The following is a 24,518-nucleotide window of genomic DNA, read 5'->3' as shown; positions in this document are numbered from 1 at the left end:
CTAGGGATTAGCCTGAGGCGAAAATTTATGGTCTTCTCAAGTCTTTCCTGAGCTTTCATCTTGCCTGGGCAAACATGTGGCTTTTTAAATACCCACATATACATGTATACATGCTCCTTTTTTTTTTTTTTTTTCTTTTTTTTTTTTTTTTTTTTGTGAGATAGGATCTGTCTCTAGCTCCCTGCAGCACTGATCTCCTGGGCTCAAGTGATCCTACCACCATAGCTTCCGAAGTAGCTGGGACTATAGGTGCGCACCACCATGTCTGGCTAATTTTTAAAAAATGTTAGTACAGATGAGGTCTCGCTATGTTGCCCAGGCCAGTCTCGAATTTCTGAACTCAAGCAATCCTCCTGCCTTGGTCTCCCAAAGTGTTGGGGTTACAGGCATGAGCCACCAAGCCTGGCCTCCATGATACTTTTGAATGATTTTAATTTTCCAAGGAAACTCTCCCCAGCTTTTCCTCCTAGGCCTTAGGCAGTCTATTGTATACTTTTATCATCATCTTTTCCCCAGACATCTATGGGTTATTAATGTAGCTTGTTTTTTCATGTTTCTGAGCTATGCCTGTTACCTTCCCATTCTGAGCTCTGAGTTCCTTTTATATGTTGCTGGATTTATTTTGCTGGGATTTTATTGAGGATTTTTGCATCCATATTCATAAGAAATATTGGTCTGTAGTTTTCTTGTGATGTCTTCATCTGGTTTTGGTTATCAGGGTATTACCGAACTCAAAGAATGAGCTGGAAAATTTTCCTTTCTATTTTTGGGAAGAGTTTGAAGAACTGGCATTAATTCCTCAAATGTATGGTAGAATTGAGTGGTGAAGCCATTTAGGTCTGGGCTTTTCCTTGTGGGTAGTTTTTTTGATTACTGAGTCAATCTCTTCACTTGTTATAGATAAATTCAGATTGTCTATTTCTCTTGAGTTGATTCCAGTAGTTTGTCTTTCCAGAAATTTTTCCATTTCATCTATTTTCTAATTTGTTAATATATAATTGTTCATAGTATTCCTTTATAATCCATTTTATTTCTGGAAGGTCAGTAATAATGTTCCCCCTTTCTTTTATGATTTTAGTATATTCTCCATTCTAGTATATTTTGTTTTCTTCCTTAGTCAAACCAGCTAGTGATTTGTCAATGTGGTTTATTGCTTCAAAAAACCAACTTTGTGTTATATTGCTTTTTTTTCTATTGCAGTTCTGTTCTTGATTTCATTCTATTCATTTCCACTGTAATCTTTATTATTTTCTTCTTCCTGCTTACTTTAGGTTTAGTGTTTTCCTCCTTTCCAGTGTCTTAAGGTGAAATATTGTGTTATTGATTTTAGATCTTTTAGTTTTCTTAATGTAGTCATTTGTAGCTACAAATTTGCCTCTAAGCACTTTTTCAACTGGATCCCATAACTTTCGGTATATTGTACATTGACTTTTACTCATCTCAAAGTACTTTCTGAATTTCTTTTGATTTCTTCTATAGCCCATTGGTTATCTAGGAGTGTATTGTTTAATTTCCACATATTTGTGAGTTTCCCAAATTTTCTCATTACTTTCACATTTTATTGCATTGTAAGCAGAGAAACATATTTTGTTTGTATTATTTCCATCCTTGTAAATGTGTTGAAGTGTTATAGCCTTACATATCCTGAAAAATGTTCCATGTCTGTTTAAGAAGAATGTATATTATTGTTGTTAGATGGAGTGTTCTGTAGATGTCTGTTAAATCTAGTTGGTTTATAGTGCTGCTTGAGTCTTCTATTATGTTTTCATCTTATGCTAGTTGTTCTCTTCGTTATTGAAAAGGGGGTATTGACGTCTCCAACTATTATTGTTGAATTGTCTATTTCTCTCTTTGTTTCTGTCAGTTTTTGCTCTTGTATTTTGATTTTCAATTTTTAGGTGCATATGTTTCTAATTGTTATATCTTCCTGAAGCCAAAAAGTTTCCTCTTTAACAACACTTTTTTTGTTTGAAAGTCTATTTTGTCTGATATTAGTATCAGATTTCCTGTGGTTGCTGTTTACATAATGTATCCTTTTCCATTCTTTTAATCTACTTGTGTCTTTGAATGTAAAGTGTCTCTTCTATAGACAACATATACTTGGATTTGTTTTTTAAAAATCAAGCTTGATACACCTCTGCCTTTTGATTGGATTATTTAAACCATTCACATTTAATATTATGGATAAATTGGACATATGTTTGCCATCTTACTTTTTGTTTTCCATCTATCTCATGCTTCTTTTCATCTTCTATTCCTCCTTTATGGCTTTCTTTTGCAGGAGTATTAGTCAGCTCGGGCTGTCATTACAAAATAGCATAGACTAGGTGGCTTAAACAACAAATTTATTTTCTCACAGTTCTGGAGACAGGAAGTCTGAAATCATGGTGCCAGCATGGTTAGGTTCTGGTGAGGGTTCTCTTTGTGGCTTGAAGATAGCTGCCTTATCACTGTGTCCAAAGAGAGACAGGAAGAGAAATCATTTCTTCTTATAAGGCCAGAGTTCTACCAAATTAGGGCCTTGGTATTGTGACTTCATTTAATGTTAAGTCCCTCCTAAAGATTCTATCCCCACATACAGTCACATTGGAGGTTAGGGCTTCAACATATAAATGTTTTGGAAGGGAAACACAATTCAGTCCATAGCATGTAGTATATTAATTTTACAATAATCATTTCACTTTTTTTTTTTTAAATGGCTACTTTTGGGTTTATCATATACATCTTAGAACCAGCTTCAATTTATACTAGCTGATACGGTTTGGCTCTGTGTTCCTACCCATGTCTCATCTTGAACTGTACTCCCATAATTCCCATGTGTTGTGGGAGGGACCTGGTGGGAGATAAGTGAATCATGGGGGTGTGTTCCCCCATACTGTTCTCGTGGTAGTGAATAAGTCTCATGAGATCTGATGGTTTTATCAGAGGCTTCCGCTTTTGTGTCTTCCTCATTCTCTCTTTGCCTGCTGCCATCTGTGTAAGACGAGACTTGCTCCTCTTTGCCGTCTGCCATGATTGTGAGGCTTCCCCAGCCACATGGAACTGTAAGTCCAATTAAACCTCTTTGTTTTGTAAATTGCCCAGTCTTGGGTATGTCTTTATCAGCAATGTGAAAACGGACTAATATGGTAAATTGGTACTGGCAGTGGAGCATTGCTGAAAAGATACCCAAAGATGTGGAAGTGACTTTGGAACTGGGTAACAGGCAGAGGTTGGAACAGTTTGGAGGGCTCAGAAGAAGACACAGGAAAATGTGGAAAAGTTTGGAACTTCCTAGAAACTTGTTGAATGGCTTTGCCTAAAATGCTGATAGCAATATGGACAATTAGGTCCAGGCTGAGATGGTCTCAGATGGAGATGAGGAACTTATTGGGAACTGGAGCAAAGATGACTCTTGTTATGTTTTAGCAAAGAGACTGGCAGCATTTTTCCCCTGCCCTAGAGATTTGTGGAACTTTGAACTTGAGAGAGACAATGTAGGGTATCTGGCAGAAGAAATTTCTAAGCAGCAAAGCATTCAAGAGGTGACTTTGGTGCTGTAAAAAGCATGCAGTTTTAAAAGGTAAACAGCATAAAAGTTTGAAAAACTTGCAGCCTGATAATGTAATAGAAAAGAAAATCCAATTTTTTGAGGAGAAATTCAAGCTGGCTGTAGAAATTTGCGTAAGTAATGTTAATCCCCAAGACAATGGGGAAATTGTCTCCAGGGCATGTCAGAGGTCTTCATGGCAGCCCATCCCATCACAGGCCCAGAGGCCTAGGAGGAAAAAGTGGTTTCATGGGCCAGGCCAAGGGTCCCCAAGCTGTGTGCAGCCTAGGGACTTGGTGCCCTGTGTCCCAGTCACTCCAGCCATGGCTGAAAGGAACCAATATAGAGCTTTGGCTGTGACTTCAGATGGTGCAAGCCCCAAGCTTTGGCAGTTTCCACATGGTGTTGCACTTGTGCATGCACAGAAGTCAAGAATGGAGGTTTGGGAACCTCTGCCTAGATTTCAGAAGATGTATGGAAACGCCTGGATACCCAGGCAAAATTTGCTGCAGGGGCGGGGCTCTCATGCAGAACCTCTGCTAGGGCACTGCAGAATGTAAATGTGGGGTCAGAGCCCCCACACAGAGTCCCAACTGGGCCCAGCCTAGTGGACCTGTGAGAAGAGGGCCACCATCCTTCAGACCCCAGAATGGTAGATCCACTGACAGCTTGTACCATGTTCCTGGAAAAGCTACAGATAGTCAGTGTCAGCCTGTGAAAGCAGCTGGGGAGGCAGGCTGTACCCTGCAAAGCCACAAGGGCAGAGCTACCCAAGACCATGGGAACCCAACTTTTGTATCAGTGTGACCTGTATGTGAGACATGGAGTCAAAGGAGATCATTTTGGAGCTTCAAGATTTGACTGCTTTACTGGATTTCAGACTTGTATGCACCCTATAGCCCCTACTCCCACCCCAACTTTTTTTTTTTTTTTTTTTTTTTTTTTTTTTGAGATTGAGTCTCACTCTATTGACCAGGCTGGAGTGCAGTGGCATGATCTCGGCTCACTGCAACCTCCACCTCCTGGGTTCAAGTGATTCTCCTGCTTCAGCCTCCCACACGCCATCATGCCCGGCTAATTTTTGTATTTTTTAGTAGAGATGAGGTTTCACCATATTGGCCAGGCTGGTCTCGAACTCCTGACCTTGTGATCTGCCCACCTTGGCCTCCTGGGATTTACAGGCGTGAACCACCACACCCAGCCAGCCCTTTTGTTTTTAGCTAATTTTTCCCATTTGGAATGGTTGTATTTACCCAACGTCTGTATCCCCATTGATCTAGGAAATAACTAGCTTGCTTTTGATTTTACAGGTTCATAGGCAGAAGGGACTTGCCTTGTCTCAGATGAGACTTTGGACTGTAGACTTTCAGTTAATGCTTAAATGAGTTAAGACTTTGGGGGACTGTTGGGAAGGCATGATTGGTTTTGAAATGTGAGGACATGAGACTTGGCAGGAGCCAGGGGCAGAATGATATGGTTTGACTTTGTGTCCCCACCCGTATCTCATCTTGAATTGTACTCCCATAATTCCCACATGTTGTGGGAAGGACCCTGTGGGAGATAATTGAATCATGGGCATAGTTTCCCCTATACTGTTCTTGTGGTAGTGAGTAAGTCTCATGAGATCTGATGGTTTTATCAGGGGTTTCAGCTTTTGTGTCTTCCTCATTCTCTCTTTACCTGCTGCCATCTGTGTAAGATGGGACTTGCTCCTCCCTGCCTTCTGCCATGATTGTGAGGCTTCCCCAGCCATGTTAAACTGTAAGTTCAATTAAACCTCTTGTAAATTGCCCAGTCTTGGTTACGTCTTTACTAGCAGTGTGAAAATGGACTACTAGCAGTGTGAAAATGGACTACTACACTAGCTTCATTCCAATAATATATAGAAATGTTTCTTTTATATGGTTTTCTTTACTTTTGTCTCTTTTTGTGGTATGTTATTTATACACAAATTAATGCTACAAACCCAGCAATGTATTTTGCTTAACCATGTCTTCATATTCTTAGCCTATTATAGCTTTGCTCCCACCCACTTGTGTGATGTTATTGGCAAATATATTATGCACAGATTATATTTCACATATTATAGGACCAACAATATATTTTATACATATTATTTTATACAACTGCATTTCAAATCAATTAAGAAAAAAAGGAGAACAAATATGCATTAATAATGTCAATTACATAACTACCTTTTCTGGTGCCTTTTGTGTGGATTTAAATGACCATTTCAGGTCATTTTTTTTTTTTTTTTTTTTCTGAGACAGAGTCTTGCCCTATCGCCCAGGTTAGAGTGTAGTGGTGCAATCTCGGCTCACTGCAACCTCTGCCTCCTGGGTTCAAGTGATTCTCCTGCCTCAGCCTTCCAAGTAGATGGGATTACAGGCGCCCGCCACCATGCCCAGCTAATTTTTTGTATCTTTAGTACGGAGTTTCACCATGTTGATCAGGCTGGTCTCGAACTCCTGACCTTGTGATCCGTCCGCCTTGACCTCCCAAAGTGCTGGGATTACAGGCATGAGTCACTGTGCCCAGCCTGGTCATTTTGTTTTCAACCTGAAGAATTTCCTTTAGTGTTTCTTCTAATGTGGGCCTGCTTGCAACTTTGGAGTTGCAATGAATTGTTTATCTAGGAAAGTATTTTTCCTTCATTTTAACAATAGCTTTGTTGGGGATGGAATTATTGATTATTTTTCCTTAGAGCACTTTGAAATAACCCACTGCCATATGGTCTCTATTGTTTTTGCTGAGAAGCTAGCTGTTAATTTATTGGGGCTGTCTTTGCAAGAGATGTGTATTATACTTTTATTCCTGCTGCTTTCAAGATTTTTTCCTTGTCTTTGACTTTCAGAATTTGATGTGTTTGTTGATCTCTTTTGTGGTCATCCTGCTTGAAATTTGTTCAGCTTTCTGGATGTATAGGTTATTGTTTTCTGATAATTTTTTCAGCCATTACATATTTGAATATTTTTCCTACCTTCTGTATCATTAAGTGCACACTGGTGCACTTAATGGTGTTTCACATTTCTCTGAGGCTCTATTTTCTTCATTGCCTTTTCTCTCGGTTCAGTTTTTACATAATCTCTATCTGTCTTCAAATTCACCAATTCTCTCTTCTGCCAGTTCAAACCTACTGTTAAGCCCCCTGGTGAATTTTAAAATTTCAGTTATTGTACTTTCCAACTCCAGAATTGCCATATGGTTCTTTAAACATTTTTCTCTTTGATATATATACATCAATTACAAATATATACACATATATAATTTCAACTTTTTAGACATGGGGGGTACACATGTGCAGGGTTGTTACATGGGTGTATTGCACCCAGTTAGCGAGCATAGTACCCAATAGGTAGTTTTTCAACCCACTCCCACCTCCTCACCCCAGCAGTCCACAGTGTCTATTGTTCCCATGTTTATGTCCATGTGTGCTCAATGTTTATACCCCCTTATAAGTGAGAACATGCAGTATTTGGTCTTCTGTTCCTGTTAGTTTGCTTAGGAGATATTCTTTATTTCATGAGACATTGTCATAATGTTTACTTATTTAATCAAGCTTTTGTTTAGTTCTGTGAATATATTTATTTATAATGGGTACTTTAATTTTTTTTGGTTCAATCTGACTTCTGATCACTCTCACAGGCAGTTTTTGCTGCCTGCTTTATTTCCAGTGTGAGTCACACTTTGTTTCTTTGCATGCCTCATACATTTTTGTTGGAAATTGGACATTTTTAAATAAATACTGTAGTTACTCTACTAGTTCACTTCCCTCTGGTTTGGTTATTATTTGCTTAAGCTTAGTGCCTGGATGGATTATTTTAGTGAAGTCCAACCTTCCCTAATCCCAACAGCGTTGTTTCTCAAGTTCTTCCTCAGGGAGGCACAGCATTTGCTATGCCCCCGAAATCCTGGGGAAGATAATGGTACTCTCGTCCACTTTTTCCTCTGACAATATACCCTGTTGTTCAACTCCACTAATTGCTGGCTTATTGTTCTATTGTTTACACTAATGTCCTAGTTCCTCTCTGCAGTCTCACCCTTAAGAGCAGCCTGCCCTGGAATACTCTCTCAGGGTGTACTGTCTATTCTGCACTTAACTTTCAAAATATTCTCTCCTTTACAATAAATTACTCTATGTTGCACTTCTTTTGCTGTGTGTCTTTTTAAAATTCTTTTAAACTAAGAAGAAGAACCGAAGTATCACAACAGCCTTCAACAGCATAATTTGAAAGACCTCTCTAGTTTAAACTTCTCATGCTTTTTTAAAAGTCAGTTCCTTTGGAAAGAGATTAGGAGCTGTTTTGTTTTCATCCTACCTCCTTTGCAGGCAAAAATCTCTGAGCCAGGGATCTGGAGCTAGAGGTGGGGACAATGGCAAGCTTGAGTTGACATTCTACCTCTAGAAGCTGAGTGCAATGCAAGGGGGCAGTAGCCTGAGATCCTCTTGGCTTTTCCTGGGGTAGAACCCTACTTCATGAGCCAGAGGGCTATCAAGGCCCCAGCAATCTCAGCACATATGTTCAAGGTTTTGTGGCCTGGTGGGGAGAAGATGGCTCTCACCTCTTGGCCACACTGACCCAGGACTTAGTGCTAGCAAAAGGCAGTTGAAGGCAGGACAAGAATCACTAAAGTCTTGCTCCTTTTGGGAAAACAACTTCTGGCTAGGAGATGGTGGGATAAGGAACCCAGCATTTTTGGCTGCATTAGTCTGCTTCTTGAGCTTGGAGGTGGAAGTGAGTAATCAGTCTTGGTTCAAACTACTACAGATTCTCATCTTCCTTACTGAATTTTTGTAAATGTTCTTGCATAGATGTTTCTTCATTGCCATTTGTCCTCAGGACCATTTCCAGAGGTTTTAAATGGTTGCTTTTAATATTTTTCACCACTTTCACAGTATGAAAATTAAACATTCAAATTTTTTACTAAAACATATTATTTGAAAATTCTATGCTAAAAATATAATGGAATTAACCCCATCAATTTCATAATGACTATAAAGTAATCAAGTCATAGAGTCAAAGTATAGACAGTTTAGAAGACTGCACTTTTTTTTTAGCACTAATATTTAACAATAGGAGCCAATTTCACTTAAAATAATCTAATGTTATATATGCAACAAATTTTAGTCTCATAAACAATCTTATACCAAAAACTATATAAAATGTTAAGTAAATTGAGTCTATTTTTACCATAGGCCTGGCCAAATGTACACATGAAAACTGATGAACATAATGTGCAAAAAGGCTTGGAGATAATTTTATTTCAGTTACTTCAAAATACAAGTAGGCTATTATTTTCCTTTGGAAGAAGAAACCAGAAAAAAAAATTCCTGATTGTAACATTGTGACAAATTTCAGATTATATAGCACGTAACACAGGATAAATGGCTGTAGCATTAATTCTTTTTCCCCAGTTACATTCCTTTATACTAAAAGCCTAGTATTAAATCTTAGAAGAAAATTTCAATTGTTCTTATGTGTTACATATTAAACACAAAAGTGATTTATTAATATTTGGTACAATATGAACCTCAGTATTTGCTCAAATGTAGAAAAGGATACCTTAATATGCTGAGAAATATCCTTAGATAAATCCAACTGTGAAAATGTAGAAAAACTTTTTAATTACTGGGAACCACAAGGTTAATTTTTACAGGGTAGAAAAACTCCACAAAAATGGATATTCATACTTAAAACCTTATTTTACTGATAGAACATTTCTATCAGCATTTATAAAATGAACAAAAATGTACAGATATGGGTGTGAGAATTTGCCATTTTAAGCAATAAAAATTGGCATTTTGGTACATGCCTGTAATCCCTGCTACTTGGGAGGCCAAAGTAGGAAGACTGCTTGAACCCAGGTGTTCAAGACGAGCCTGGGCAATGTAGTGAGGCCACTGTTGCTCAAGGGAAAAAAAAGACATGTTTGTAAACACACTTTTTTTTTTTTTTTTGGAGACAGAGTCTCGCTCTGTTGCCCAGGCTGGAGTGCAGTGGCGCAATCTCGGCTCACTGCAAGCTCCGCCTCCCAGGTTCACGCCATTCTCCTGCCTCAGCCTCCCGTGTAGCTGAGACTACAGGCGCCTGCCACCACGCCCGGCTAATTTTTTGTAATTTTAGTAGAGATGGGGTTTCACTGTATTAGCCAAGATGGTCTCGATCTCCTGACCTCATGATCCACCCACCTCGGCTCCCAAAGTGCTTGGATTACAGGCGTGAGCCACCACGCCCGGCCTTTGAATACACTTCTAATAAAAATTAAGAAATTTTAAAACTAGGTTTTTTGCTTCTAGATAGTCTCAATGCCTTGGATTTAAAACATTACTCCTTCTTGACACAATGAATTATAAAAGCAAACTAGTTCCACATATTAATTATACTTTCAAGTCTAGTTCCTAAGAAGTGATTTCTCTTTAACTTTTCTTACCTATCAATCATTTTCATATAATCTAATGTCTAAGGACTGCAAATATTGGTACAGGGTGAGTATCCCTAATCTAAAAATCAGAAACAAGAAATGTTCCAAAATTCAAAACATTTGAGCGCAGATATGACATATAAGGGAAATGCTCATTGAAGGATTTCCAATTTCTAATGAAAGATTTTTGGATTAGGGATGCTAAACTGGTAAATATAATGCAAATATTCCAAAATAATAAAAAAACTCACAAAAAACCAAAATCCAAAACACTTCAGGTCCCAACCATTTTCAATAAGGGATACTCAACCTGTAATACTATGGGAGCCAATCTTCCCCATAGCTAATTCTATAATTGCCATTTTGTTTTTTCTGTAACAACAGTTTAAATAATTTCCAATTATAAAGATAGGTTAACATCATTATAGTTTTTTAACAAGATAACTTTCACGAAGCTTCCAATTTTAAAAAGAAAAACACTTATCTATTCAGTAGGGAAGAAACAATCTTATTTATTAACAGCCTGCATATTTAGAAAGGGTTTAAAAACACATACATTTCCTGGGAGACAAACTTACCAAATGTATGTCCTTACAAAATAACTTCACAGATTAATAGTCTTGAACTTACACAAAGACATATATATGACATACATTAGGTTGAGTTAATATACATTTCAAATGTTTTTGCAGCAACTTTCTACCAGAAAGTACATTAATGTGAGAATGTATGTTCTCTTTAATCCCTTAAAAATAGTAATAAAAAATTACAAAATAATGTAAATGTAAAATTAAGGCTGAGACTACATATTCTAGTATTAATAAATCAAACAATAGGTATAAAACTTGGTGTTGCTGAATATTTTATATATATATGTGTATATATATATATATATACAGGATAAGTCTTTTGAAATTTGAAATGCTACCACTGTCACAAGTTCACTCATCGATTTAATGTTGTTTTGGGTATCTTAATATTTCAATTCCCAAACACCTGTGCTTTTAAAATTTTTATCCTGAATTCTGCATTGAGTTTCCTCACATATTTACAATTAAATATCTAGCCTCTAGAACCTCCCTTACACAGAAGACAAAACATCTTTGTTAAATAAATTCACGCAAAAGTAATAAAAAGGTTTTCAAGAAATAGTTCTAACATGTTCATTATATTTATACTGAAAAATAGTACACATACTTTTCTTCAGGATTAATAAATGCCATGTGCCAGTTTTACAGTCACTGCCATATTAGCACATTTTCCTCTTACACATTTGCAAGGTAATGACAACCAAAGGGCATAACGTCTGGAATAATTCCAGTAGATCCATAATGTCCAGTAAGATTCATAAAATTGAATGGTTGTTTCCAGTCCCATCTGAATCAAAATGGAAATTCATGCCCAGGTACTTGTATTATCCCCAGAAATACTCAGTCGGGAAGTCACCCTCTTGGTCTTCTGAAACAGAGATGCAGAAAGTAGGGCATTCTTATTGAGACCAATGGCCTCTTCTCTCTGTCACCTCTCACACATCTGTTTTGGTTATAATCCTGGTCAAAGGGGAAAGAAAACAAAGTTTTATGTACCAAAGGTTTCCCTTCCCTGAACTCCCTCATCACACCTGGATGCTTAAATATCCAATGAAACCATATTCTCTTAATTATAATCCTTGGTATAAACAGATTTAATTAAATCCTTATATACAATCATTTCCTTCACATGTATGCAAAACAAGCCCCCAAATAAAAGTAGTTAACACACACACAGTATATAATATATATAATCTGTATCACAGTGCTTTGAAATGGTATTATCTCAGACCCAAATTCTGCAGATTTTTGCTTTTCACCCCCTTTTCCTTAAATGAACTTATTATTTTAAGAACAGGAATTATAATGCTTATTACAGAAAAGTAACAAAGACAAGCAAAATAAAACATAATTAATATTCATAATCCCATTCATATAGAGATGAACAGTGAACACCTTGATATATGTACCTACAGATTTAAAAAATTCAGATATATCTAAATATTTTCTAATAGTTCCCTGAACTGCCATCTCCAAATAGAAGATACATATTTTTATTTTTTAATTTTTTTTTAAGATGGAGTCTCGCTCTGTCGCCGGGGCTGGAGTGCAATGGTCGGATCTCAGCTCACTGCAAGCTCTGCCTCCCGGGTTTACGCCATTCTCCTGCCTCAGCCTCCCGAGTGGCTGGGACTACAGGTGCCCGCCACCTCACCCGGCTAGTTTTTCGTATTTTTTAAGTAGAGACGGGGTTTCACTGTGTTAGCCAGGATGGTCTCGATCTCCTGACCTCGTGATCCACCCATCTCGGCCTCCCAAAGTGCTGGGATTACAGGCTTGAGCCACCGCGCCCGGCCAGAAGATACATATTTTTAACAGAACTAATTTTTAATCTTTATAAGTGGAAAATGATTTAGAAAACTGAAGCCTCTTTTCAAGAAAACAATGGAGTCTACTGCATAGTATCATATATTGCTAAGCATATTTAATGAATTCTAAGATTTTTTCACAATTAACATCTCTGAAATCCAGATGTACTTTATAATGTCGAGTTAACTGGCAATATTTTTCTTTAATGTTTCATAAAATGACATTTTCATAGTTAATGAAATCTTAAAGTTGAAACATAGTATGTGATCTGTAAGCGCTAACAAATATATATTCAATATACATATGTAAATAAAAACATAAACATAAATATACAGAAACACATATAATGTACCTATTTCCTTTCCTACTATTAAATTTGTTCAATTGTATGGATGAAATATACCAATATTCAATACTGTTAAGATTTTTATTTCAAATGCTCTGACCTTTTGAGAGTGTGAGATTTATTAAAGATTTATAGAGAATAGGAAAAGACTGAGGATGAGAAAATCCCTAATAGTGATTTTAACAAATTTCCTGAAGATAATCAGGATGCAAAGGGGAGAAAGTCACAGCCCAGAATACACCAAATTTTCAACCTAAACTTCTAATACTGCCATCACAAAGCTAAACAAATGATAGCGTTGTGTGTGTGTCTCCCCATGTGCTAAAGGCTGCAGTGAAAATATGGTTCTTTGGCTCTCTAAAAACACTGACATTCTTTCTCCCTTTCCTTGACATGATACAGTATTACTATGAAGTGTCTTAGTGAGCATTTTGTCAGTCATTGTTGCTGGGCATTCAATTAATTTCATTCATCCCTGAGAAATTCTCTTCCACATGATAGCATTTCCTTCTCCATTTTCTTCTTTATTTTCTTCTTTCTAGATTCCTAATAGTCTGAATTGGTTCTCTGTCTTCTATCTCTTTTTGTATTTGGAAAGTTTTCTTTTTGACTTTAGTCCTCCTATTGAACTTTTTATTTCAGCAACAATATTTGTAATCTGTTTATTCATTCTTGTCCTGGCTCCTTTCGGCTACATAGTAATTACAATTTTATAAAAGAGATCTAGTCTCTTTACTAAACTGTCCTCCAGGTTGATTTTGGAACTCATCTTGAATTTTGTCTCTCATGTTGCTGGCTACCCTCATTTGTGTGATGATTCTTGGTTGTACAATTACATTTAAGAAAGAGGATTATGTTGCTAGCTGGAATTTCTTCTACTATCATAAAAATAGAACTGTTTTACCATCAAGTCTCTTCTCTGAGTGGGATTTGATGGTAACTATAACTGGGATAGGGCATAGCAAGGTCATGGGTCCACAGGTTTTGCTTTAAACATGTGGATGTTGGGTTGAGCATGGTGACTCAGGCCTGTAATCTCAGTACTTTGGGAGGCCGCGGCAGGACAGTAGCTTGAGACCAGCCTGGGCAACACAGCAAGACCCCATCTCTAAAAAATAAATAAGTAAAAATTGTTGAATTAAAAAAAAATAGATAAATGTGCAGGTGCAGAGCCAATTATCAGCCTTTTGGTTCCCAGAGGCCAGCATTAGGTCCTAGTGTGCCAGCAAACTACCAAAAGCCAATATACCAACATTTAACTCATTTCCATTGTTACCTAACTTTGTAGTGGCATCTTTTCATGCCTGGTGACAAGGAAACAAAGCTTTCAAAGTTTGGGTTGAAAATCTGGTACATTCTAGGCTGTGGCTTCCTTTCTTTTTCCATTCTGTTCTGTCCTTTTTATTTGCCACTCACCCTGTTTGGGAGAGAGGACTCCCAAACGGAGAGTTGCTGGACTTCTCACTCTCTTGTTCTGACTCTGAGTTCATAGTGTTTCTGGGGCTGAATCAGGCAAACTGTCTCCTATTATTTCTAGACTACTTCCCAGTCCCTTCACCTCTAGTATATTCTAGCCTTGTTTCTATCCTGTTATCCCCAGAAAACCTCAATCAAATGTGATCGCAAAATGAAGACATGTTCGGACATGGAAGGGCTCCAAGTTATCTTTCTACACACTTTTTCTAAGGAATTTACAAGGCAGAGAAAGACATGGAATCCAATAAATAATGGATATAATCCAAGAGAGTAACTAAGGAAGACCCAGGATGGCAGATTTACAGGAGGCCTGCACAGTTACTAGTCACTGGTACAGCAGGAAGAAGATGTGATTAAAATACATAGGGAAAGAAAAAAAAAGGTGGCAATTAAAACCTCCAGAAAAATCAACAACAAGAAAGAGTCTTAGTAACAACTGGAATAACACTTCACGTGATTTTAAGAATAACAGAGTAAGGAAGATTTATTTGAGCCTGATGTTTGGAGCTCTAACTGGTGGCCTAAGTAAGAGTCATGACATTAGACCTGTATAGAGAAGGAAATGTAATTCTAGCACACAAGTTTGCCTAGTACTGAACAATATTTACATAGTCATAATAATGTAATTTTTAAAAGGGTAGGCAACGACAGAGTAACTAAAAATTAACAGTTAAAACAAGGGTTGCCTCTGAAAGATGGAACAGAGGTAAGGATGCACAGGATACAAGATTTTATGATCATCAGCTCTTTCTAGACCTGTGCTGTCCAGAACGGTAGCCACCAGCCATGTGTGGCTCCAGAGTACCTGCAATATAGCTAGTCCTAATTGAGATTTGCCGTCTTCTGAACTGTGAAGACTCTGTATTTTTTAAAAAAGAATGTAAAATAGCTCATTAATCATTTTTAACTTTGTTTACATGTAGAAATATTTTGGATATTGGGTTCAATAACATCTGTTATTAAATGGCTTTTAGAAAATTTAAAATTATGTATGTGACTCAGCGTATAGTACAACACTGTAAAGTAAACCATTTGATATATGTATACACATGACTGATGATCATTATATTACTAACAATATTATAAACTAAAAAATTCTCTCTGAATTGCTACAAAATCTTAATTAACAAGATCCAAATCAATGTCCATAGTAGTGCTGTAATAACTGGAAGGTCTAGGACAAATTTAGTGCTGAGACTGTGGCACAAAAACATGTACCTTACATCTTAGCCTAGAACTGCACCTGGGGAATTTCCTTAGTGGGAAGTGGGTTCCGGTCTCTTAAAAAAATAATCCCACTGTTTATAAAATACTGCTTTAAAAAATTATGAAAAACCTACATCAAAGCAGAGGGAATGATACAGTGAATTTCCTATTTCAAGCTTCAGTAATGAAAACATTTTGCCAAGTCTTGTTTTGATATCCTCTGCCACTTTATTTTCCTGGAGTATTTTAAGAGTATATCCCAGACACCATATTATTTAACCAATATAAGAACTTTCTACAAAGAAGAACTTTTATAAAGAAGAACTTTCTGTAACTATTTGGTAACCTGATAGTTCATACATATGTCTTTTCTATATGAATATATAAATTTTCACAGTCACAAGCAAGTGCCCTACTAACCAGCAATGATGACCAATAAGGGATTTTTGCATCATTTTGAACTCATGATTTCTAAAAATTATATGTCTAAATCTACTGCAAAGAGTCTTTCTGATGCTAAATTGCCCCAACACACTTTGAATGATCAGCTTAATCATCTGTATACACCTCATGCCCATGAACACATCATTCACATGCCTACATGTGTGATACTCAAGAGGTATCAATGAACTTAGAATTTTTTTGCAACATGATGGAGAAGTTTCATAATCTGGCCTCTGCCTCTATGTTCAACAACAGTTTGGCTCTCTCCCTCTTGCATACCATGCCTTAGCCACTAACATCTTTTCAGTTCCTCAAACATGCCACATCTGTTATTTTCTTAGAGCATCATGCCTTCTTCCCAACCTCTGACTGAAACCAATCCCTATATGGCTGGTTCCTTCCCATGCTTCAGTTCTCTGTTTCAAAGCATCTCTCCTGACAACTGATATTGTTTCTCTATCATTTTCTATTACTTCATCATTTTTTCATTTCTTATTTTCTTTCTCTCTTTTTTTTTTTTGAGATGGAGTTACGCTCTTGTTGCCCAGACTGGAGTGCAATGGTGCGATCTTGGCTCACTGCAACCTCCGCCTCTTGGGTTCAAGCAATTCTCCTACCTCAGCCTCCCGAGTAGCTGTGATTACAGGTGTGCGCCACCATGCCCGGCTAATTTTTTGTATTTTTAGTAGAGACGGGGTTTCACCACGTTAGCCAGGATGGTCTTGATCTCCTGACCTCATGATCTGCCCGCCTCAGCCTCCCAAAGTACTGAGATTATAGGCATGAGCCACTGTACCTGGCCTTTTCATTCCTTTAAATAGAAAAAAGCTTACTTTTTAAATTGTCCCTCTACTGCAGAGAATTACAGAATTCCAACGGAGGCAAGAACCATGTCAGTTTTATTCACCCAGCAACATATACCACAGAGTGAGATTTCAAATCTTTACTGAATAAATGTAGAATAATGGAGATGCAAAGGGCAAAGAATACCAATTCCAAACACCATAGTTTCAAGGGAATTCCTCTACGGTTGATATGAGAAAACATATTCAGGTAGAGTCTACCATTAAACCTTTTGAAATAATAAAAGAGAAACACCAGTACCATGATATCCTTCTGTGGGATGACTTTACTAACATTTAATCTAAAAGGGACAGTTTTCTTACTATGAAGTTAGGGTGGAAATGGCTGTGTTGGTCTTTTGGTGATCGAAATGGCATCTGATTCTCCAAAGCAAAAATTATAAGCAATTTTAAAATAAGCGATTTACAAATGGTTTTGCATATTCTATACTTATTAAGTTACTGATCCTATGAAAGAGAATGCAGTGAGCCAAACAATAGACAAGCAATTTGACTCTTAACAATGATTTTTAACATAATATAAAAATTATTAACATTTCTAGATAACTAGCACAAGTTATTTAGAAGACTGAGTATCCTAAGAGAATATAATGCTTAAGTTTTATCTTCATTATTACTTTTTTTTTTAAATTTAAAATATTCTGGCTCAAGGGAAGAATTAGACATGAACGTATACTGTTTTTAAAGTATGATGACCCAGTCCGGCGCAGTGGCTCACACCTGTAGTCCCAGCACTTTGGGAGGCCAAGGCAGGCAGGTCAGGAGTTTGAGACTAGCCTGGCCGACACAGTGAAACCCTATCTCTACAAAAAAAATACAAAAAATTAGCCGAGCATGGTGGTGCATGCCTATAATGCCAGCTGCTCGGGAGGCTGAGGCACAAGGATCCCTTGAGCGCGGGAGGTGGAGGTTGCAGTGAACCAAGATTGTGCCACTGTACTCTAGCCTGGGTGACAGAGCAAGACTTCATCTCAAAAAAAAAAGTTATCGTGAGACCCAAGAACTTTAGTAAACTAACCAAACATAATTCTCAGGTCAAACTCACCTATTTTGTCTTGTAGCTTCTCGTCTCATTCTTTTAGGAGGAATTGGACAATCTGTCATCTCAACCTTTGGTGAATGACGCAATGAGTCATTACACTTACGTATGGGAGTCATACCTGTGAAGATGGAAAATGTAGAAAGTTAACCTTACAATAAAAACAATGGAATTATTATATGAGAGAAATGCAAACATGAATATGTCATAATTTATAGAAAATGAATTAAGAAAGAATACTGAGAATGCCTCTTACTACTTCTGGTGAAAGAAGAGTTTATAACCATTTATCAGATAGGACTTGGAGGTTAAGAGTTTTTGTTAAGTTCTGAATCATCTGCATTCTTTTTTCTTACAGTTGGATTCTCATCAAAAATATTTATCTCCATATAAAGGAAGTAGAAGTTAACAAAAAGTAAAGACTTACCTAGTTTCTCCTCTATTAGTTTGAGATTTTTCTCATGTTCATCAAGTTCTTGCTTTTTCTTCTTCATATCCGGAGTGCGAAGGTACTCTAATTGACTGTTAAGATCCTTATTCACACTGTCTACTTTGCACACAGCAGAACGATACTGCTGAAGAAGATCTGTAAAGAAACCAAATGCATTTGACTAAATTACTGATATCAAACCAAACTCACGTTTTAGGGGAAAAAATGAGCAACACTGGGATTTGTGTTATGGTAACATGGGATCTACTTTTAAAGCCACAAAACATTCAATATAAACAAATGAAATAAAAAAAGCATAGTTAAGATCCCAGCACAAACTTGTTAACTTTTTCTTTCTTTGACTTAAGTTTACTTCTGTCAGGGAAGAGTTCTCTATATAAAAAGTGCTCTGTTTTTACTGGATCACTCTCTCAAGCCAATGTTTATATCTTGTCCGATATTCAGTATTCAATATAATTCCATGTGGACAAATTTGGCAGGGGGAAGGCAAATATATTAAATATTGTATTGTTAGAAAATCACTACTTCCCAAATGAAAACTGATGAGGTTACAGGGGGTTTCTAATAAAAAGATGTGTAAGTGTAACTGACAGTGAGCATGCTGTGGTTCAAACTTGGCAGCACTGCAACTCATTAATTCTTATTTTTTGTACTGTAAAAAAAGAAAATCATTGCTTCCAAAAAGCATGGCTATTATTTTTAAACACAGAATTTTTAGGCCGGGCGTGGTGGCTCACATCTGTAATTCCAGCACTTTGTGAGGCTGAGGCGGGTGGATCATGAGGTCAGGAGATCAAGACCATCCCTGTCTAACACAGTGAAACCCCGTCTCTACTAATAATACAAAAACAAAATTAGCCGGGCGTGGTGGCGGGTGTCTGTAGTCCCAGCTACTCAGGAGGCTGAGGCAGGAGAATGGCGTGAACCCGGGAGATGGAGCTTGCAGTGAGCCGAGATCGTGCCACTGCACTCCAGCATGGGTGACAGAGTGAGACTCTGTCAAAAAAAAAAACATAGAATTTTTTAAAAACACACTCAGAAAAATACTTCACTTTCAAAAAACTTAACTTACTTTGTCTAAAAATGTATTACATTATTCAAATTAATGACCTGGGAAAATGTCCACCATAGAAAAGTATATAGAAAAGGACTATAAAACCAAATTGTTAGAATAATCCAACTTATTTTAAACTAATATACTCCCACATGTATAGACAAAAGGCTGGAATGTGATACAATAAATTATTAACAATGTTTAATCTGTAGGTTTGGGAATTATGAGTTCTTTTAAAAATTCATGATGCTTGCCTGTATGTTCCAATTTTTTTCCACAATGATCAAGTGTTCTTTTTGCCATAAATTTTGAAATTCCAAAAAAGTATTATATTATTCAGGTTTGAGATTATTGCCTGTCTCCATGATTTACTAGACACTAAGTATTAAATAGTGACTATACTCTACGCTAAGGGTTAGTAAACTACCACTCATGGGCCAAGAATGGTTTATTTCAGTTTTTTGTTTGTTTTTTAAGACAAGGTCTCACTCTGTCACCCAGGATGGAGTACAGTGACACAATCACTGCTCACTGCAGCCTCATCTTTGCAGGCTCAGGTGATTCTCCCATCTTAGCCTCCTGAATAGCTTGGACTACAGGCAAATTGGCCACCACACCTATCTAATTTTTGTAGAGACGGGGTTTCACTATGCTGTTCGACCTTTGGGAGGCCAAGGTGGGTGGACTGCTTGAGCCCAGGTTGGTCTTGAAATCCTGGGCTCAGGCGATCTGACCATCTTGGGCTCCTGAAGTGCTGGGATTACAGAAGTGAACCACTGGCCCATCCAGTTTAAAATGGTTAGATTTTAAATAGTTATATAAATATCTTCATAACATCATCCTTGATTTTGCCACTTGGTTTGCAAAACTTGAAACATTTAGCATCTGGGTAAGACTCTAGTCACACATCAAGATGATCAACATCCATGGGAATGGACATAAAAACATTCAAACACTTAACAAACATACATAAGTGGTTTATAAATAAAACTGTGGAAGAAATTATTTAAGAGTACAGAGTACATTAGGTGTAACATAAGATATTCTATACTTTAAGGGTCAAGAGTAGTGTTTTCAAAAGAAACCTACCCAATATTCTAGAAATCCACACTTAGAATGAGTGGCCAAATTACACGTACACATCTGTGTGTGCTTGTGAATATATTCATATTTAAATACAAATTCTATATGTGAAATTGAGTGATGATAAGACCCTTATGTTCCTTATGCTTTATGATTTATTGAGAACTTTATTCTGGTCTGACAGCACTTCTAATTCCACATTAAAACAATGTTTTCTTTTCTTTTCTTTTTTTTTTTTTTTTTTTTTTTGAGACGGAGTCTCGCTCTCTCACCCAGGCTGGAGTGCAGTGGCATGATCTTGGCTCAATGCAAGCTCCACCTCCCAGGTTCACGCCCTTCTCCTGCCTCAGCCTCCCGGGTATCTGGGACTACAGGCACCCGCCACCACGCGTGGCTAATTTTTTTGTATTTTCAGTAGAGACAGGGTTTCACTGTGTTAGCCAGGATGGTCTCGATCTCCTGACCTCGTGATCCACCCGCCCCAGCCTCCCAAACTGCTGGGATTACAGGCATGAACCACCAGGCCTGACCTCAAGCAATGTTTTCTACATACATAAAATAATACTTATTTTTGTATGTAAATGAGTCACAATATTAAGATAGGCCATTTCAACGTGTCCAGGAGAATGACTATGTAAAGCTACTAGAAACAACACAAAAGGATTGAAAGTATATCTGAAAGGCTGTTATCAGGTAAGTGTGTTAAGGACTGCCCAAACATGAGTTAATAGAAGGCTGAAGCAACTTTCTCACCACTGAAGGATTTATGCAGTTAGATGCATAGACTTTCCTAAATACTATTTAGTGCTCTTCAAACTTTGTGCTCCATATAATTCTAAGAAACTTATTGGCAAAAAAACTGATAAGCACTTATGCCTGGGAAAAACTACAAGAAAAAATACACCAGAACCTCTGCTTTGACTTGCTTCAAATAACCCACCCAGGAAGAGGAGGATAGAGGCAAGCTGTGACAGGGTGGGTGTAAATGAAACAAGACTGGCTATGTTTTAATAATCAAAGCTAGGTGACAGGTCCATGAGAGATCATACTGCTCTATTCCCATAACAAAACAAAACACCCTTTCCCTGAAAGCCAGAGTGCGTAACTAATCTTCGTCACTATTCATAAAAATATTAAGAATGGCTTTATTTAAAAAACCATAATAATTGACTGTAATATTGACAGCTTAGTATTATAATAAATCAAGTATGAAAACAATAAAGTGTAAGTAATGTCTAACCTGGTCAGACATATAATATTTTAAAGTATATGAATATAATAAAAATGTTAATACTTTTGATGATGTCATGATTACAAACTATGTATTACAGCAGTCCCTCCTTTTCCTCATGGGACATGTTCCAACACTCCCAGTGGATGTCCGAAACTCCCAATGGATACTACTGAACTCTGTCTGTGTAGTCATGTGTTGCTTAATGATGGGGATGTGCTCTGAGCAATATTTCATTAGGTTATTTCGTCATTGAGTGAACACAACAGAGTGTACTTACACAAACCTACATGGTATAGAGAGTCTACAATGCTCCTAGGGTATATGGTATGGCCCATTGCTCCGAGACTACAAACCTGTACAGCATGTGACAGTACTAAATACTGTAGGTAACTGTAACACAATGGTAAGCATTTGTGTATCTAAACATAGAAAAGGTAATCAACTCCATTATAATCTTATGGGACCACTGTCTCACATACAGTCTGTCTCTGACAGCCCTAGGCAGCCCATGAAAGTTGCGGTTTTTTTTTTAAGCAAATTTTATTTGTAAAGAAATATTTTTAACTCTATGAGCCCTTTTTGTACTTTATTGGTAAAGTTTAAAGGAGTAAATAACGGGAAATATTTGGGAATATAGTAGCTCTCAGTAAGTACAGTTTCAGATTTTACAATTCAATAAATATTTTGGAAATAGTTTACTATTATAAAATTAAACTAAGAGTTCTGACTACTGTTTCATCTTCAGGGTGTTTCTTTCCAGCCTTGGGTGGTCTTCTCACATACATGCACTAATTAGTACTCAGCTGGATACTGAAGGGAGACCTACTGCATTTCCAGAGCTCGCTCGCTCTCTCAAAGGCAGCTCTTGCCTTCCCAGTAACCTGTCTGTGAACTATAGTTGCCTTGACCTTCCTGGACTCCCAGCCTGTTCTTCTCAACTTTGAGACTACTGAGCTTCTTCCTGGGTTCCCCCTTTCTGTTTTACACAGTCTGGAAAATCTCTCCAGGCAGTAAGCTGAAGCAACCATAAGGCTACTTCAATTGATTTATATTTCTCAGGAACCACCATTCTTCATTGCTTGACATCCAAAGTCTTGAAAACTGTTCTTTCATATAGTTTGCTCAGTGCTTTGTTTTTTTGAGACAGAGCCTCACTCTGCCATCCAGGTTGGAATGCAGTAGCACAATCACAGCTCACAGCAAGCTCAGCCTCCCAAAGAAATGGGACTAAAAGAGCGAGCTACCAGGCCCAGCTAATTATTTTATTTTCTGTAAAGATGAGGTGTCACTATATTGCCCAGGCTGGTCTCAAGCGATCCACCCATCTTGGCCTCCCAAAGTGCTGGGATTACAGGCGTGAGCCACTGTGCCTGGCCTCAGTGGTTTTTTTCTTTGGTTTGTTTCATGTAAGTTATTCCATCTTGGTGAGAAGCAGAAGTCTATGTTCTTAGGTATTCATTCATGTTTATTTTTCTCTGTATTTAAGGATCAAACATGTTTGGCTGCAGAAACACCTTTTAAAACTTATTTTTGTTGTTCTTGTATATGACTTTTTTCCTTTCCCATTGTATCTTCTAACTGCTTACTGTAATACTATATGAATGCTATTATTTTGTATGCTAATTTTATAACTTTCTCCCTTAATAAATTCTTTTAATTTTTATCTTTGATTACCTTGGATTTTATAGGTATACTGTTAGACAATCTACAAATAGTTAGCATTTTTTTCCTTTCCAATTCTCATGACTTTGTTTTTCATTTTTAAAACTCATATATGATAGATGTACACATTTTCAGGGCACATGTGATATTCCGATACTTTATATAATGTGTCAAGATAAACTAAGGATAATTGGGATATCCCTCATCTTAATATTTTTTCTTCGTGCTAGGGACATTTGAATTATTTTCTTCTACCTATACTGTGGTATTTTGTTTTTTGAGATGGAATCTCACTCTGTCGCCCAGGCAGGAGTGCAGTGGTGTGATCTTGGCTTACTATAACCTCTGACTCCTGGGTTCCAAGCAATTCTCTTGTCTCAGCCTCCCAAGTAATTGGGATTACAGGTATGTGCCACTACGCCCAGCTAATTTTTTGTGTTTTTAGTACAGAGGGGGTTTCACCATTTTGTCCAGGCTGGTCTTGAATTCCTGACCTCAGGTGATCCACCCACCTCAGCCTCCCAGAGTGCTGGGATTACAGGCGTGAGACACCGTGTCTGGCCTGTAGTGTGTTCTGTCCTATACATACCAGCCTATGATAAATTTTAATTTATAAATTAGGCACAGCAGAGATTAACAATAAAACAGAATAAAAATATAGATAATAAAGTTATATGAACGTGGTGTTTCCCTCTCTCTTAAAAGTATCTTATTGTACTGCACTCACCTATTTTGGACTGTCATTCACTTCGGGTAACTGAATTTATAGAAAGCAAAACTGCAGGGGAGGGGGGACTTATGCAATTACTTATTGATTATAAGATGCATTTCTTCTTTTGAGTTATTATTAACAACTCTTCCTCTCTTCTGTCTACATTCTGGCTTCTACAGTGTGCTTAGTTATTTCCTTTGCATTTTAAAAGTAGTTCTATTTCCAAGCTCTCTACAGAAAACTTGAAATAATACAGATGCTCCTCAACTTACGATGAAGTTATGTCCCAATAAACCCATCATAACTTGAAAATATTGTAAAAGTTGAGAGTGCACTTTCAACTTATGATATTCTCAACTTATTAAGAGTTTATCCAGACACAGCCCATTGTAAGTGGAGAAGCACACTGAATGTGTACTGGTTTCACACCGTTGTGAAGTTGAAAAACGTAAGTTGAAACATCCTAAGTTTGTATAGGAAACAAGAAATGGTGGGGAAAAAACCAGAAGGTCTACTCTCTCACTTTTTTCTTTTCATTCCACAGGTTTACAGGTTTAATTTTTAACATGTGTGATATTTGTATTTTTATTCACCTTC

The 24,518-nt window shown here is 37.3% G+C and overlaps 1 protein-coding gene across 2 annotated transcripts in view; it reads right to left on the bottom strand.

Annotated features, from left to right (window-relative positions):
- Positions 1–8,761: 8,761 nt before the first annotated feature.
- SMCHD1 (structural maintenance of chromosomes flexible hinge domain containing 1) overlaps positions 8,762–24,518 on the bottom strand; it is a 150,458-nt gene continuing 134,701 nt past the window's right edge. For both annotated transcript variants that reach the window (XM_050767418.1, XM_050767419.1), the window contains 3 exons: positions 18,153–18,311; positions 17,732–17,846; positions 8,762–11,502 (listed from right to left, as the gene is read on the bottom strand). In XM_050767418.1, the coding sequence (XP_050623375.1) occupies positions 11,478–11,502; positions 17,732–17,846; positions 18,153–18,311 (299 nt within the window). In that variant the 3' untranslated portion in view covers positions 8,762–11,477. The remainder of the gene's footprint in view (positions 11,503–17,731; positions 17,847–18,152; positions 18,312–24,518) is intronic.

This window comes from Macaca thibetana, chromosome 18, assembly GCF_024542745.1.
Source record: "Macaca thibetana thibetana isolate TM-01 chromosome 18, ASM2454274v1, whole genome shotgun sequence".
In the NCBI taxonomy this organism is placed as follows: Eukaryota; Metazoa; Chordata; class Mammalia; order Primates; family Cercopithecidae; genus Macaca; species Macaca thibetana.
This window is presented reverse-complemented; position numbering and strand designations above follow the sequence as displayed.